Source organism: Camelina sativa, chromosome 10 (assembly GCF_000633955.1).
Source record: "Camelina sativa cultivar DH55 chromosome 10, Cs, whole genome shotgun sequence".
Taxonomy (NCBI): domain Eukaryota; kingdom Viridiplantae; phylum Streptophyta; class Magnoliopsida; order Brassicales; family Brassicaceae; genus Camelina; species Camelina sativa.
This window is the reverse complement of record NC_025694.1, coordinates 12,069,806-12,086,041: the sequence shown is the minus strand read 5'-3', so window position 1 is coordinate 12,086,041 and position 16,236 is coordinate 12,069,806. Positions and strand designations below refer to the sequence as shown.

General features: G+C 38.9%; 4 protein-coding genes and 1 long non-coding RNA gene across 7 annotated transcripts; 1 reads left to right on the top strand and 4 right to left on the bottom strand.

Annotated features, from left to right (window-relative positions):
* LOC104718604 (60S ribosomal protein L15-1) lies at window positions 258-1,786 on the bottom strand. Its single transcript, XM_010436374.2, has 4 exons — window positions 1,730-1,786; window positions 1,438-1,604; window positions 893-1,090; window positions 258-698 (listed from the first exon to the last, which is right to left on the bottom strand). Exons 1-4 carry the CDS (start codon window positions 1,731-1,733, stop codon window positions 453-455), a joined length of 615 nt encoding a protein of 204 aa, XP_010434676.1. The 5' UTR covers window positions 1,734-1,786; the 3' UTR covers window positions 258-452.
* LOC104718603 (E3 ubiquitin-protein ligase RBBP6-like) lies at window positions 1,963-8,346 on the top strand. 3 transcript variants are annotated; one of them, XM_010436372.2, is made up of 16 exons: window positions 1,963-2,396; window positions 2,588-2,763; window positions 3,265-3,361; window positions 3,517-3,589; window positions 3,676-3,833; window positions 3,928-4,004; window positions 4,094-4,153; window positions 4,243-4,399; window positions 4,497-4,648; window positions 4,769-4,933; window positions 5,007-5,312; window positions 5,730-5,768; window positions 5,865-6,159; window positions 6,251-6,370; window positions 6,454-6,538; window positions 7,490-8,346. In XM_010436372.2, the coding sequence occupies exons 2-16, from the start codon at window positions 2,598-2,600 to the stop codon at window positions 8,111-8,113; spliced, it is 2,574 nt and encodes an 857-aa protein (XP_010434674.1). In that variant the 5' UTR covers window positions 1,963-2,396; window positions 2,588-2,597; the 3' UTR covers window positions 8,114-8,346. The 3 variants fall into 3 exon arrangements, with proteins under 3 accessions (XP_010434674.1, XP_019086919.1, XP_019086920.1); XM_019231374.1 differs by having other exon boundaries at window positions 1,963-2,763; XM_019231375.1 differs by lacking the exon at window positions 1,963-2,396 and having other exon boundaries at window positions 2,598-2,763; window positions 7,541-8,113.
* Window positions 8,799-11,192, bottom strand: LOC104718600. The gene is made up of 10 exons (XM_010436368.2): window positions 10,920-11,192; window positions 10,560-10,619; window positions 10,439-10,478; window positions 10,134-10,312; window positions 9,974-10,012; window positions 9,777-9,872; window positions 9,626-9,686; window positions 9,415-9,542; window positions 9,229-9,320; window positions 8,799-9,126 (listed from the first exon to the last, which is right to left on the bottom strand). Exons 1-10 carry the CDS (start codon window positions 10,965-10,967, stop codon window positions 9,012-9,014), a joined length of 858 nt encoding a protein of 285 aa, XP_010434670.1. The 5' UTR covers window positions 10,968-11,192; the 3' UTR covers window positions 8,799-9,011.
* Window positions 11,319-13,445, bottom strand: LOC104718602. The gene is made up of 2 exons (XM_010436371.2): window positions 12,922-13,445; window positions 11,319-12,828 (listed from the first exon to the last, which is right to left on the bottom strand). The coding sequence occupies exons 1-2, from the start codon at window positions 13,392-13,394 to the stop codon at window positions 11,775-11,777; spliced, it is 1,527 nt and encodes a 508-aa protein (XP_010434673.2). The 5' UTR covers window positions 13,395-13,445; the 3' UTR covers window positions 11,319-11,774.
* Window positions 14,088-14,821, bottom strand: LOC104718599. Its single transcript, XR_756409.2, has 2 exons — window positions 14,752-14,821; window positions 14,088-14,498 (listed from the first exon to the last, which is right to left on the bottom strand). It is a non-coding gene; the product is annotated as an uncharacterized LOC104718599 (long non-coding RNA).

Below are 16,236 nucleotides of genomic sequence, written 5' to 3'. Positions count from 1 at the left end.
AATTGTGTGAAGCATCACGAAATACATAGGATCTACCGAGTTGCTCAAAGGTTGATATGCTTGAAATACTCTACACAGACAGAAGACTCAATTCGTCAAACTCTCCAAAATCTAAGGGACAGCTTAATCGAACAAAGATTCTAAGATAACAACTTCTTGGAAATGTTAATGTCCTGAATAACATCTCTATATTCAAGACATGAAGGTTTATTTGAATCTTCAAGAATTAAAGTACGAGCAAATCTACACATTGGATATTGAGTAAAAACGAAATTGCCATAAAAAACAACTTAAAACTTGCACTATGGTCAGAATTAAAGTTTTTAAGACCTCAAAACTTGAAACAAACTCTTGAATGTGAAAGTCTTCCATCCCAATGTAATTCCAGAATTCCGAAACACAAATCCACACGGATGATATACCACTTAGAGCAAAACAAAACATAAAGTTGATCACCGGTAACGACGAAGAACAAAACTGTTGTTCTTCTTCCAGGTAGCCCTGCGAGAAGGACGGTTCTTGTGGTTGTTGTGACCCTTTCCACGGAGACCACGATTCTTCTTTCCTTCTGAGGTGAGCCCTCTGAGTTCTCTGTGCTTGTGCACGGGGTTGCAGATCCAGTTGATCCTTGGATCATTTCGGACAGCATTGTGTGCGGGGTCTACAAGGATAATCTCGTAGTACTTGTAGGTAGAGTCCTGAGTAAAACAGAGACAGCCAAACAGTTAATCATCCGAATACATTACACATCTATGGATTACTATTCACATGCCATATTCTGAATGTACAAAACTCGAGTTTAATCTCAACCAACAATAGATATCACGGTATCAGCCCAAAAATGCTATGAAGGATAGTAACTAGAATAAAGAGACGAGGGTGAGATGCATACCTCATTGAGCCAGTAGGAGTTAACTACCCTTAGGCCACCCAATTTGCGACCAGCACGTTCCTCAGCAACAGATCTCTTACTACGCTGGAACTTGAGCTGTGTTACTCCCTGGTTTGTGGGTTTACCATACACAATACCCTTAGGCACAGGCCTCTTGCGACCACCACGTCTGACACGAACACGGTAGACAACAAATCCCTGATAAAGAGATCCAGAAAAGAAGTCAGAAAAAAACATCCAACCGATAAAAAAACAACATAGTCTAATCTAGGAATTAGAAAAAAAAAAATGTATCAATCTTAGACAGGAACAGAGTCCACAGAAGATAAAGAGCTGTTCAGTCAGAAGAATGAATCGATATAGCTGGGTTCAGGAAGTATTCTATCATATTCGCGAAAGACAAAAAAAATGCCTACGCATCAAGACACCGCTTAACCAGCAAATTAAATAAAAAAAAGGATTGATACAACATTTTCATCTAAAACTACATACGATTACTAACTTAATACAAAAAAAATGAAGAGGAGAAGAAGGTAAGGAAGGACCTGCTTGGCCTTGTAGCCGAGACGACGAGCTTTGTCGGGACGAGTGGGACGAACAAGACGAACGATTGAAGGCTGCTGGCGATACTCCCAGCACCTAACCCTCTGCAGAAACCTCATCACATCCGACTGCTTCTTCCTCCATAGCTCCGACACGTATTTGTACGCACCTATCGTCCAAAAGAAAAAACACATTTCGTAAATTCATTTCTCACAGAAACATATATAAACACCAATGAACAATACAGAAACAAGATCAAAGAGAACGAAAGAGCTGATGAGCCAAGAAACATACCCATTGCGAATTCCGGCGTCGCAGTCACTTCTTCCTTCTGATTAGGTTTCCGCTTTAAATAGATGTCTCCATGGGAGCAGCTAGGGTTTCCATCAGATTGAGCAAGGCCCTTATTGGGCCTGGTGTTTATTGGGTCTTTTATTTATTGGGCCTTTTCAATGACAGACATGAACCATAAAAGGCCCATGAGAACTTAATATATAAGAAAAAGCCGAAAAAGAAAACGTAAGAGAATTAGGGTGATACGGATACGAGACAGTTCTCAGATCAAACCCTAGAGTTCGTTCGTATTCCTCCTGTTCTACAACATCCATCGGTTTCTCCTGCATATATATACATATCAAAAAGGCTCAAGATTTCTCAAATTTTTCTCCCTCGAGATCGTCTGCAATTTCACTGTCGTTTCAAATTCTATTTCCCCGAGACGGTGGCTTTGAGAATTTCAAGAGATCTTCTGGATTGAAGCCATTCGTTAGAGTTTTTTGTGGCGGCCGGTTCAATTGAAGATTTCTACACTGTAGCTGAGCGTTATACATCCGAATCGCCAAATACGGCCGTTCTCGTTCGTCAACTTGTGGGAGATAGATTCTCGTTGATCTGATACCGTCTGGGAAGCGCGTGAGAGAGGTTTCGCTCTATCGAGTTTTGTTGAAGTCGAATCAGAGAAGTAAAGAATCAAATATATATTTTTGAGTTTTTCTTGTTGTAGTTTATACATACTTGTTGGAAATCAAATTCTGGCCTTCATATTTTTTTTTTTAAATTAAGGAAGGGCTTGGATTAAGGTTTTTTTTTTACAAAAGAGTAGAGAGATTCTTGTGTGTTTATATATATTGTATTTTTGATTCTATTTATCAGATTAAATCGAATGGCAATTTATTACAAGTTTAAGAGTGCGAGGGATTATGATATTATCCCCATGGATGGTCCTTTTATATCAGTTGGTTTTCTCAAAGAAAAAATTTACGAAACTAAGCATTTGGGAAGTGGTAAAGACCTTGACATTGTCATCTCTAACGCCCAAACTAACGAAGGTTTGTCTTCCTTCCTCCTTGTTGCTGTCTTCACATATCTGGGTTTTAAATCCTTAGTAGTCGTTACGTGTCTTATGTTTTCTAGTTAACTACGTGAGAGAATCTGGTCTGGTCTTTATCAATATTTTACTTATACAGTAGCAAAGTATTTAGATTTAGGGCATCTGCTATGTATCTGGTTGTTGCATGGTCTATCTTCTGTTGCACTGTGGTATTGTTTGGTTCTAATTGCTTTAGAAACTTCATTGTGATGTTCCTGCTACTTCCTTGTTATCATCAAACTGAAAAGTCTTGTATTTATGACACTAGCAATCAAGTTTTTGGATACTGTATTATCTTTGTGTTGAATGTGATTACTTCTGAGGTTAGACTGCTATCAATTGGTTGTGGTTGTTAGTCATTATAAAGTGTTTTACATGTAAAAACTCCTAACTACGATTCTCTCTGCTGATATAGTTGCAATATGTGGCCTTTAATATATTGTCTTTGCTGCAATTTCAGAATATCTAGATGAAGCAATGTTAATCCCAAAGAATACTTCCGTTCTAATTCGTCGGGTCCCTGGATGCCCTCGCATCAGAGTTATTACCATACCAGAGTAATTTCTGAGATCTATAACTTGAATAAGATCTAATTTCTTTAACTGCTTAGTTCAATCCTAGTGGCTCTTTATACAAAAAAGGGCATTTCATAATGTTTTGTGTGTGAATACCACTCCCTCGTGTGTAATGATGTAATATCTACATTTTGTAGGCCGAGAGTTGAGAATAAAGTGGAAAACGTTCAGGCTGATACTAACAATTTTGTTACTGCTGATATACCTACGGTGAGTTGTGGCAAATTTTCTGGGTTTCTGTTGGCATTGATTTTCCAGTACAAAACTGTTAATTCACTTCTTTATCTACGTTATAGGCTGAAGATGAATTTGATGAGTTTGGGACTGATTTGTATTCAATCCCTGATGCACCATCTATCCATTCTAGTCACGACCCTGCACCAGCCGATGATAAGATAGATGAAGAAACCAAAATAAAGGCGTTAATTGACACTCCAGCATTAGACTGGCAGCAGTAAGTAGTCTACTTTAACTGATGGACTAGAGCATGTGGAATTAGATCTTGACATACATTTTGCACAACCTTCTTATTTTCTTTCATGTTACAGACCAGCTGCGGATGCTTATGGCCCGGGCAGAGGTTATGGAAGGGGTATGCCTGGAAGGATGGGTGGACGCGGTTTTGGTAATTATATTTTGCTATACGACTGACTTTTATAGTTAAACTCCCTTAGATTTATTTTGCTCAGGAACTGATTGTATTTGTGTGAATAGGAATGGAAAGAAAGACGACTCCGCCACCAGGCTATACTTGCCATCGTTGCAATGTTCCTGGTATTTTAGAATTTTTTTGTTGAATTTTATTTTTATTTGTCTTTATTACCTAGATAAAACTGTGTTCTGAGAATCTTTTCCTGACCCAGGACATTTTATTCAACACTGCCCCACAAATGGCGATCCTAACTATGATGTTAAGCGAGTTAAACCACCTACTGGTATCCCTAAGTCAATGCTGATGGCGACCCCAGATGGCTCTTATTCCTTGCCAAGTGGTGCAGTAGCAGTTTTGAAACCAAATGAGTACGTCATTGCTGAACTAAAATGGCGAAGTTGTTCCTCTTTTCCATTATTCACCTAATAAATCATTCATAATGTTGATCAATATTAACAAATTCAGGGACGCTTTTGAGAAGGAAATGGAGGGATTGACATCAACAACACGTTCTGTTGGAGAATTTCCTCCTGAACTTAAATGTCCATTGTGCAAAGAAGTAATGAGAGATGCTGCACTTACGAGCAAATGCTGTTTCAAGAGTTACTGTGACAAGTGTAAGTTTCCTAGTCATATCCCAATACATCTCATGCTTTTTGTTGTTCCACAAAAGCCTTTTACTTTATCACTATCAATTACAGATCCTGGTTGTTTGACTTCAATTATCTACTTTTCAGGTATCAGAGATCACATCATTACGAAGTCAAAATGTGTCTGTGGAGCAACTGATGTACTAGCTGATGATCTTCTACCAAACAAGACCCTAAGGGATACTATAAACCGTATGTTGGAGTCTGGTAACAGTAGTGCTGAAAACGCTGGCAGCATGTGTCAAGTCCAAGGTATTTCATTCTGCATTCATATTCTATTTTTTGTTTGCACTTTTATGAGTAAACTAAAGCGCATTAATTCTAGATATGGAGTCTGCACGATGTCCACCTCCCAAGGTTCTGTCACCTACTACATCTGTTGCATCTGGAGACAAAATGAAACCAGCTCCTAGTAACAACAATGAGACTTCAACTCTAAAGCCGTCAGTCGAAATAGCGGAGATCACAAGTGCCCCTCGGGGGACTACAGAAGTGGTTAAAGTGGAAAAGCCAGATGATGCATCTGAAAACACTCGAGGATCCTTGAATGGCAAGGAAGCAGCAGTTACACAGCTGAATACGCAGGCACTCAAGGAAGAAATACCACAGCAGGTTGCTTCTGGGGAGCAAGGTAATCTCTGGTTTTCATCCTCTTAGCATAAAAAAGAAAAAGCATCACCTTTTTCACATTTATGTTTGGCAATTAGTTTAATGATACGTGATCATGGTTAGGTAGATTAGAGTATGGTTAGGACGTTTTAATTAATTGGTTTTGGTGCTTTAGTTTATGCATTTGGTTTTCATAGTTTCCATTCTACGTTAACGTATTTTCTATATCTTACTAGGGTTTTGATTAAGTTGTATCAAGGCCTAGATAATGGTCTTGATTGATGAATGAGAAACGAAGCCCCAAGAATTAACCTTAATCTCTAAGAGAGAATTAGGGTTAAGAGGGAGCTAAGCATTCATATCTTTCTTAATTCTCAAGCAATAAAGAGATTCATAACATTTAATTATTAAAGTAATGCACACTTTTTCTCTTCACCAGGAAAAAGAAAGAAAAAGAAAGCTCGGGTGCCTGGAACTGGTAGCTCTTTTTCCTATAATGCTGAGAACTCTTTCTTCCCAGTCCATTCTAACTCTATGGTGTGGCTTAACGGATTGTTTGTCTTTGTTATCGCAGACATGCAGTGGAACCCCATGTCAAATCCAGCAGGCCCTGACTATATGATGTCCATGGGTTCAGGTCCCGGTAATCAGTACTTCAATGGTGTGCAACCCGGCTTCAACGGCGTTCAACCTGGGTTCAATGGCTTTCATCATGGTTTCAATGGGTTTCCAGGCCCTTTTCCTGGCTCGATGCCTCCTTTTGTTGGCTATGGATCAGGCCCCATGGACTTGTCCTTTGGCAGCATGATGCATCCAGTTCCTTTCGCTGCACAGGGTTTCGGGTTCCATAATCTACCACCACCCCATAGGTACTGACAAACTGATACTTGCACTCTCATTTCAAAATAGTTTGTGCTTATTAGTAAGCTATATAATGACCAGGACATGTGACTTGAACAGGGACCTTTCAGAGATGGGGAATCGTATGAATCTCCAACGTCCTATTATGGGGAGAGAGGAATTTGAAGCTAAGAAAGCTGAGATGAAAAGAAAGCGTGAAAACGAGAGACGGTCAGAAGGGTAAACCACTGAGCAATCGCTACTTTCAGACTTATGTATTACTGCAGCATGTTTAACTTGATGTTTGTTTTTGTGTGGTACAGAGGGAATGTCTACAGGGACCGTGAGAAGAACAGAATGATGAACAATAACTCGGCAGCCTCTTCCTCGCCCATGAAACCAAAAACTGTATGTATCATTTTGTTGTCTCAATACTCTCTCTCTCCCTCTCTCTCTCGGCCAACTGGTTTGGCTTACAAGAGACCAACTTTTTCAACACTATCTTTCTCTCTTTATTCTCTTATTATCTTTATCGCTCTCTGCATTTATCATTACGTCAAGGAAAATGGTTTGATTGCACAATTGCTAAATAGGCGTCTGTTTATATGATAGTTAATTTTCGTTTAGGGGTAAAAAGTCAAGATGAAAGACATTTAAGAGTAGATGCGGTAGAGGGATAAATTGGATTTAAATGCAATAAAAATGTATTGACTTGCTATAGAATGCATAAAAATGAATTCCACAGTCTTCTCCTAGGCAGTTTGGTTACAAGTAAAGCACGGCTGATCCCATTATTTGTTTGTGTATTCAAAGATATAAAATTTGTATGGGGGAAAAATGTTAAGTAGAGAGTTGTAGACTTGTAGGAAAAGGTTTTTAAATTAACGGGTTGATATGCTTCTATAAACACTAGTTCTTTCCACATTGGACTCACATTCTTTGCGGGTTCGTCGGAGACATGGTCCCAAACTGACCAGTAATAATGTTTAGCATTGCCGTGCGTCTAAAAAACATTATTATTTTTTTTTTAATTCTTTTACACAATTATTTTTTGTTTGTTATTATTTATTAAAATGTAGATATGTAGTGTATATTTTAAAGAAAAAAAATATTGATATCAAAATCATAGTAAATGAATACACCTATATTTTTAAATTACATTTATATGTTTTAAAACAAAATAACACGTTTGTGTAAGGTCCATAGGTGTCATGTTTTTTAAGTGGGACGTTTACATGAAAAGTGAACTAAACCTTTGTTTGCTCACTGTCTTTACTTCGTCGTGCTTAACAAGCTAAATTAGAATTTAGGTGAAAACGGAGTTTGGGCTTACTAAATGTATCTCTTATTGGGCCCAAGACCCAAATTCCTCTTACTAAATGTAACTCTTATTGGGTCTTGGATGAACAGAAACAGGGGCCTGATTACGACCGTCGCCGGCGATCGGAGAGATTGTCTCCAGAGCGTCAGTCATCTCGGAGGCACAAATCTCCCTCACGATCATTAAGCAGGAGACCTGAGCGCGATCATCACCATGACCGTCACCAAGACATGGAATCCGAACACGACCGCCGCCGCGACCACCACCACCGAGAGACAGATCGCAAGCACCGTAAAAGATCCGAAAACCAATCATCGGAGCCAACTGCAGCAGAGATTGATGATAACAGCAAGTCCAGCGTATTCGCTCGCATAAACTTTCCAGAGGAGGCAGCCTCTAGCAAGCACCGAAAGACATCATCAAAGTCTTCTCCAGCACCTCCAGAGAGCTCGGTTGTTGCAACGGCTGTTTCATCGGGTCGTCGTCATAGTCGGAGGGAAAGAGAGTCGGCAGAACACGATTCCAGTGATGATGAAGACAGACATTTCAAGAGGAAGCCATCAAGGTACAAGCGATCTCCTTCCGTGGCGTTTTCTGACGCCGGTGGTGATGAGCATTTCCGCCATTCCAAGCGATCGAAAGGAGAGAGGTCGCGAGCTTGATTCGAATTTCGAAGAATGAAAGATACAGAAGAATGCATAAAACGCCCTTCTTCATCATATTCAACGGCATGGAGACGAAGCCATGGCCTAGGACGTGAACAAAAACAAAAAGTTATTAGTAGTGTAATCTGCTCTGTTGCGTTAATTAAAGTAAAGTCCTCTGTAATCGGATGTTTTTTTTTTTGGTAGGCTGTAATCGGATGTTTGTATAATATATAAATGGGTTTCATTTATTTAATTCTCAGTTTGTCACACTCTTCGTTTTTTATTTAAAACAGCTAATGTTTCTCTTCATGTGACTTTTTTTTAAATATATAAAAACTAAGTTTTTAAACTTCTATTCGCATTTGTGCGGGATCATTCGCAGTTTACTTTTAATGTGATATTTTCAGTTTTAATGATTTTTTTTACATCATTTTTCTGAATATATTCAATTGTATTGAAAAGTGCGTAAAGTTCAAATCTTGTATTTAAAAACAAATATTATCAGATTACATCTTTTAAAATAATATATGGGCTATTAATTATTATTTACGATTTCAATTATGTTATCAATATAATTTTAGGTTTAAAATCTTATCTGTAAAATTTTACATTTATTTCAAAGTTTGTGTAGTTACGCAGATGTGTATCTACCGTTAAATATTTCTAAAATATGTGTATGAATTAGTCTATGATAGCATAATGATATTGTCAAATTTGCAATTTACACACTATAAAGACTATCTTTCAAGAGCTATTTGAGGCAATTTCTCATCTCGTTATATACGTACAAACACACTTATGTCGTCCAATCTCGTCCAACAACATTACTTTTAAACTTGAAATATTGTGAGAAGACAGTAGACAAAAGTGAGTGCATGTTTCCAGCGGATGGAACAAAAGAAACCTGTCTATTTCACATTTCAGTAAGGATTAAAGAGGACACAATTACAACGTATGCAAGAAATATGAATAATCCTATTTGAACTAATACTCTTGGATTTTCTCTCATATTTGGGGACGTCACCGACCTGCAAAGCAAAAAACCCCTAGTGAGTCCAGTTTGAATTGTTCTTCTTATACTACAGGAAACCATCGTTTTTAAAAGCAAAGATGAGATTTCGATTCTTAACCTAGCAATTCGCTGTGAGAGTCGATGAAACGGTAAACTTTGGATGAACACGATGCCTGGTCCCGTTAGAGTCGCTGTTACTACGTTATCACCCTTTTATGATAAAACAGAAGGTTTGTAAGTTTGACGAGAGGAAACAATCTTGATACATTTTGTTTGTAATGGACAAAGAAGTTATGTAACATACCCCAAAGACTGCCCGTCTTACAGCTGTAGCATTGTATTTGATTTGGAAATTGATCGAGGGAGTGAGAGCGGCAATGCAAGAAACATCAATGTTGAGAACTTCTCCCACCTCAAGGTTTTTCTGTACAACTTATGAAGCAAATGGAATCGGATCAGTTTAAGAGGCCTAAAATGAAAGAGCATCATGTTGTGATAAAACCTTAGTTGCATACCAGAGCCACCAGCGATAATAAAAGCAAGACCCTGGCCAGAGAGCCTTTGTCTCAGAAACCCCTGCAACAATGATTCTGTAAGTTAGTGTAGTAGCACCTAAGTTTTGAATGAACTGTGTGAAAAGCCAATGAAATGTATTGTTCTCCTTACCTCAGCCCCAACTGCAGCAATGTTTCTTGCTCTATGTCTCTGGAAAACAGAGTTTACAACCTTCACATCATGGACAGAACAGAGAAATGCATCTGGCTTCATAACACAAAAAGAAAAGGCCATATCACTGAATGTGGAGGAAAATGCTGAGAACTAAGCAGCTACAAAAATTAACGGTTTTCGTTAATCAGCTCTACCTGGCAAAGGATGTCGCCACCAAACATGGCCAAATCAACCTTCACAGAAAGAAATTAACCGAAGGTCACCAAAACACATAAGAAGGAGCTAAGGAGTTACATTAAGCACGATACTTCATAATAATAAGAAAAAATCATGGCGAGAGCAAGAATCACTAACTGGGAGAATCCTTGCCAAAGAAGGTGCAGCGATACCGACAAATCCATCATTTTGCCCGGTGTTGCGAAGAACGATACTGCTAACACTCTTGCCTAAAATCCACTGTACAACTCCAACTTCTTGTTCAGGGGTATAAGTATTGTCCATCTCAACGGACCCAGACATGTAGCACATTGAACCTACAGCACCATACCTAATCAGTTAACATATACAATCTAACTAAACCGATCTTACAAAATGGAATGAGCAATTAGGAATGATTAAGTTCCAAAGACATTAAAACATTGAATAAAAATGGAAATTACCAGGCTTAGCAATGACCTTCTCCTGTGGTTTTAACATTATCTGTCGAGAAACAATCAAAATGGTTAAAAGAGCTTGCGGATCATGACACAGGTCCACAAGATGCGCAGACTACAAACCTACCTGAACAACCTGTGCTTCACCACCCAGAATTTGGAAAGGTGTGATCGTATCTTCTTGACTCTGCATCATATGAGCACTTGTGAGATTATACTCTTTACAGACAGATCAATTCTCTCCCAGGAAACGGCTTATTAGCATTATCACAAAAACTAATCATGAAAACTAAATCAGATTGGATCGTACGCTTAACAGAGGTAAGTACACCTAGTGGTAAGAAACGAAAACAAAACTCAAACATCACAGTCCTACACCTACATGAAAGGATCCTATTCTACTCGCGAAAGAGCATATTTGAACACTAGCCTTCTCGACAGTAGTGTAGGAAGCAGAAACACGAATCTTAGAGGGGGAGAAGAGAACCTGGTAGACATAAGGCTGAAATGGAGTGGAGAAAAACGGAGCAGCCATGGCGGTGAAAACCTCAGAGAGACCGTCGAACAAAACCTCCGAAATTCCAAAATTCAGAACCTATCCTCACCAATTCGATTCGAAAACGTTCCGCGTCGATGCGAAAGGATCAGATCGCAGATCCAAATATCAAACTACACAGAAGAAAACCTCTGAATTTTCTCAAAAAAAGCCCGGTCGGGATGTTCACGGTGGATGTGACCGACGGGCGCCCTATTATTTAATTCAATTCGCTTAAATCGGCCTTTACTCATTGGAGAAGCTGCACGTGGAATCTTCTTACGTGGATAGATCTCATTGGTCATCAATTACACATCGACGTAAGTTTAAATCCGGTTAAATATCATTAGCTTCTCAACCAAATCACTTCCACTATTGTATTTGTTCCAAAATCAAAACCGGTTTAAACACATTGGTACAAATTACAAAGCTTGTCGAAACTACAAAAGTCAAAACAGCCCGACACTTATCACCACCAAGCGCACCCATCCCACGCAAACCACTCTTCGATTGTTGTCTTCGCACTCAGGCACGAGCGCCATTCGTTGTGTGAATTACCAGAAAGGAATTACAAGTAGCTTTATATTATTAATAAGAAACTACTGTAGATAGTTTCCTAAATGAACTTAACAACACAAAACCCACTTTTGATCACCAATACCTCAAGTGGACAAAGATGACAGATCTATCTCTGTCCATGTCTATACAAAGACCGACAAAAACTTAACCATAATCACTCCACATTGGTTAATCCAACAGATGAATCCAATCTTAGAAACAAGGATCATAGAAATCACAGTCTTGAGTTCAACTACTACACGCATTGTATTTCCTCATCATCTCTACACTATCAGCTATTGTAGACCCTGCAGTACCAACGAAACCAAGTGAAGCACAGCTGCAAACAGCTTCCTCTATGTAAAGCTGCACATTTGATACTTCATGAGGAGAACAATGCTTCTGCATCTTTTTTATACTATCAAGACTCATCGGAATAGACCCAAATTTCTGCCCGTGACTCGCAGAAGCAAGCTCATGTTCCGTTCGCACTACGAGTTCATCTTGTTCCCCTATAAAGTGGAGCTTGAAATTTGTAGAGTTCTTAGACAAATCACCCAAGTAAGTTCCGGTCCAGTTACTTTCAGGAAGGTCAGTCATTACAAACACATGAATTAGACCAGGATTCTTTAACCTCAAAGATTCCAACTTCTGGTATAAACCCGTAAACGTGCTCTCCCGATGATTCTTAAACTGGCCATCTAGTAATCTAAGCTGTGCACAAACAAACGGTGCCTTTATGGTTTCTGATGCAAATTTCTTCCCCGCGCTCATTACCTCTCGAACAAAAGGAAGGAAATCAACCTTCTCAACCAAAGATTTAACCTTTGGAGATTTACGGATATCGATATAGAGCTCCGAGCCTTTGTAAGGAGCGGTGAAGAGGCTCCCAAATGCAAGAACAGCTGCAGACTCAGCTTCTGTACCATGTCCAAGAGCCTTAAACACATCTCGACGCCTTCTCACATAAGATAATTTCTTTTTCTTCTTGAGCTTCTCATCAGGCTGGAACGAATCTAATCTTCCATCAGCATCTCCGTTCTTATACGTCCAAACAGTGGTTCTACAATCTTCATCCACACCATACAAACACTTATCTACATTACCACGACCTCCAGATAACAAATAGCCACACTGTTTCAGTGATTCATAACCTTGAGATTGTTCAGCTAATTCATCAGAGCATAGAGTCTCCAAGTTAACACCACAGAGTAATGATGCAAAGTACCTAAGATCAATGACTCGAACAGCCGAAGAAGACACCAGCGACGATATGTCTACAATATCAGCCATCGAAACGTACCTATATAAACACCAAAGCTCGTCACCCCTCATTGATAAAATTACTAAAACCCATCACGAAAAGAAAAAAAAAAAAAAGAAGAGATTTTGTAGCCTGTTAGTCCTAAGAAGCTCAATTGAATGATTCCAAACTGAGAGACGTATCTCGCTGGGGCTCAAAACCCTAAATTTAGGACAGCTGCCGAGAGCGACGGCGTGATGATCGAGAATCGGAGGAACAATGAGGGTCCGATTAAGGATTCCCGCCATAAGAAGCGCGTTCTTAAATTCGGAGAGCTGATTACTGAATCCACTGTGAGGAGAGTAGAATAGAAACTTCTGACCTAGAAGAGTTCGGGTCAGTGTCTCGGATCTGCACTGAGGGAATTGAACGGATCCAGAAAAGGCGGAGATCGAGAACAGGGACTTGGGCATCTCGGAGTAAGTGATGAAGAAGAAGACGACGACTACGAAGAAGAACACAAAAAGGGAAACGGAGCAAAGAAAAATGGCGGGTTTGTTGGTTTGCTTCTTCCTGTTCGGCCATGGCTTCGGGCTTGGTCTACTGGGATTGAACAAGTTGTTCATGTTTTTTTTTTTTTTTTTTGCTCCTTGAGGTTTTTGAGACTGCTGCCATCATTGCGTCTGCTTATTTTACTCGTGTGTAGACGATGTTGAAAACGGTGCGTATCATTGTTTTGTTTGTTTTTTTTTATTAATCAAACCAACCAATCTGACGTTTTGCATCATAGAATTATTGTTAAACCGGTTGGTTTGCTTATGAAAACGTCAGATTAGATTTCAACATCAGATTGGATTATATTATGAGGAGAACAAATGGTTTTGCATCTTCTTTATACTGTCCTGAAGCAACCTCATGTGGTGTTCACAACTTCACATATAACATTATAATAGTTCCTTACTTGTGTCCCCTAGAAATTAAGTGGAGTTTGAAATTTGTAGAGTCCTTGGACGAATCACCAAAAGTTCCAGTCCAGTCGCTTTCAAGAAGGTCAGTCATTTACAAACACATGAATTGGACCAGGATACTGGTTAAGATATTCCAACTTCTAGTATACACCCATAAACGTGCTTTCCCTATCTATGGTTCTTGAACTGTGACACGGAAATTGCATTTTTGTTTTGTTAACTGTCCTTTCATGATCTTCGAATAATAATTATCCTTCTTCCATTAGTTTACAAAACAAAACAAGGGTTACTAAATTATTGTGATGGGTTGGTTAGTAAGTGTGAGTTAGTAGTTGCAATATCTCTATGGTATACCCAATTAAGTGAATGCGTTAAAAACAGTGTGTTTTTTTTTCTTCTTCCTCTTTAGAAACAACGGATCCAATTCCCAAAAAAAGAGAGAAAAATACAGTAGCTTTCAGGAGAGAGAGATCAACCAGATAAGGCATTAATATGAATCCTAAACAGTTATTCGCGGGTGATGCCAGACTCAGCCTCATCATCGACATTCTGATTTCCCGGCAGTGGTTGTGGTGGTGGCTGGTGCTGCTGATCGATGATGTTGTTGGCAGTTAAACCAACAATCTCCATCACATCAATGATGCGATCGAGCTGTTCCGCGTTGACTGCATTATTGGTGAATTCTTCTAAAGGCCCTAAATTAACCACAATGCCTTGAACCAAATTGAGGGCTTATTGCCTCAAATTCTCCATGATACAAACCTAAAGACGTAGTAAAAGCACTCATGGTCAGTTTCTGATCAGACTTGTACCCCCAGATACACACACACATAAGAAACGTTTCTGGGCTAATTATAAGGAACCAAATAGAGCAAGTTTTTAACAAGGAACAAAAAAAAACTCCAGATTTAATGTAAGCATAAATAGAAACTTAGAAGAAATGCATATATAGAAACAGGACAGGAATCAAAAAAATTCAAACTTGTGTGAGGATTAAACGTGGAAATGATATTACCTTATTTCCGAAATTTTCGCCGATTTTTCTGATACTGATGATCTCGACTCTCTCTCTCTCTGCGACTTTGTGGATTGCCAAAAACCCTAAGAGATGATTAATCGTGGGCCGATCTATTCTATTCTTATTTGGGCTTTTTTGTTATAGGCTTCATTTTCAATATATATTTTTTTTTCTTGTTCTTTGCCTTCGTCTCGCTGCTCATGGTGAAAACTCTCCGACAAATGACGATCCGTCTCTGTGGCTTTTTTGTTATAGGCTTCATTTTCAATGTGGTTCTTTTTTTTTTTTTTTTCGTCTCGTCTAGTAATCATACATACTCATGTATTTTTAGTTTGAATGATCGGTTGTATGTTTCTTACATTGAATGAGTTTCATGTTCAAGTAGCATTTGTTCTTCTGTTAAAGCCACAGAGAGAAAGACATCCTCGTAATATTTTCAGTATCTGTCTCCATATTTTTCTACTCTAGCTTATGGCACCCATTGAGCTAACTCTCAGATTCATTGCAGGTTGTGCTTTCATCTTGGGAGTCAGTCGTTGAGTTTGCAGCCAAGACTAGATGAGATATCGAAATGCCCTTGTGAAGGAATGATGGTCACTGCCCGCTGCTTCTCCATTTGATTTCTGTAGCCGCTACTTTGCCCCCAGATTTGGGATCAATGAGGTAACTATACCTATACAGTCTTCAGATTAAAGAGCGAGTGATAGAAACAGCAAAAGGACCCTGTTACTGGAAGTGCGCCATTGTGCCTTGGCACATTACTGGAGCCTCAAGATGTAACAAGTGTGATTTTCTTGGCCTACCAGGTTCTCTCTACAAGCTTTTGAGACCACGTTGGAAAGATTTGGTATTTTTAAAATTGTGTGTTAGGCTTCATATATACAATTGTTCTTCTGTTGTTATTCAAACTTGTTTGCAGCACTAAAGAATATGGACTAGGAGGACCAAAGAATGAATCACCAACCGTAATTTTTCAAAGCAATATAAGAGAAGATTCAGAAAGGCAAGGCAATCACTACTTTACTTCCTCATGGTCCCTGATCAATGGTCTCCGCCTACTGTCGTTGCTAATGACTCCAGCCAGACCTGAAGAAACCTCTCAAGCCGGTACACAAACAGAGTGATATAAGGAATCATCATATTATAAAGTGTGTTTTGGGTCTTGTATAGATTTTGGTATTAGAGAAGAGAAAGAAGAAGAGAAGGAAGTACAGATGCATACATGTAACTGTATCAACCAAGTTTAGGATCAATCATTGGACCCATGAAATTTCAAAGTTTATTAATGAATTGCTTAACATATTATTTTTCAAAATTTATAAAAAAATAAACTTTGTTAATGAGCAACCAATGGGGATGGTCTTAGTAGAGAAACAAATGAAACAGAGAAGAGACTAGTATCCATAAGGAGAAAGTAGAGAAATACAGAGATAAAAAAAAGAAGGAAGTAGTGCAACAAAACAAAACATGATGATTGATTAT

Coding starts and splice junctions, on each gene's coding strand:
- LOC104718602 (XM_010436371.2), bottom strand. CDS start 13,394: ATGAACAACTTGTTCAATCCCAGTAGACCAAGCCCGAAGCCATGGCCG. Junction 12,829..12,921: donor GAGCTTCTTAGGACTAACAG/GCTACAAAATCT, acceptor GTGTTTATATAG/GTACGTTTCGATGGCTGATA.
- LOC104718604 (XM_010436374.2), bottom strand. Junction 1,091..1,437: donor TCGGCTACAAGGCCAAGCAG/GTCCTTCCTTAC, acceptor TCTCTTTATCAG/GGATTTGTTGTCTACCGTGT. Junction 699..892: donor ACTCCTACTGGCTCAATGAG/GTATGCATCTCA, acceptor TGTTTTACTCAG/GACTCTACCTACAAGTACTA.
- LOC104718600 (XM_010436368.2), bottom strand. CDS start 10,967: ATGGCTGCTCCGTTTTTCTCCACTCCATTTCAGCCTTATGTCTACCAG. Junction 10,620..10,919: donor TTCAGCCTTATGTCTACCAG/GTTCTCTTCTCC, acceptor CATATGATGCAG/AGTCAAGAAGATACGATCAC. Junction 10,313..10,438: donor GAAGGTCATTGCTAAGCCTG/GTAATTTCCATT, acceptor ATGGTGCTGTAG/GTTCAATGTGCTACATGTCT.
- LOC104718603 (XM_010436372.2), top strand. CDS start 2,598: ATGGCAATTTATTACAAGTTTAAGAGTGCGAGGGATTATGATATTATC. Junction 3,362..3,516: donor AGAGTTATTACCATACCAGA/GTAATTTCTGAG, acceptor TACATTTTGTAG/GCCGAGAGTTGAGAATAAAG. Junction 3,834..3,927: donor CCAGCATTAGACTGGCAGCA/GTAAGTAGTCTA, acceptor TTCATGTTACAG/ACCAGCTGCGGATGCTTATG.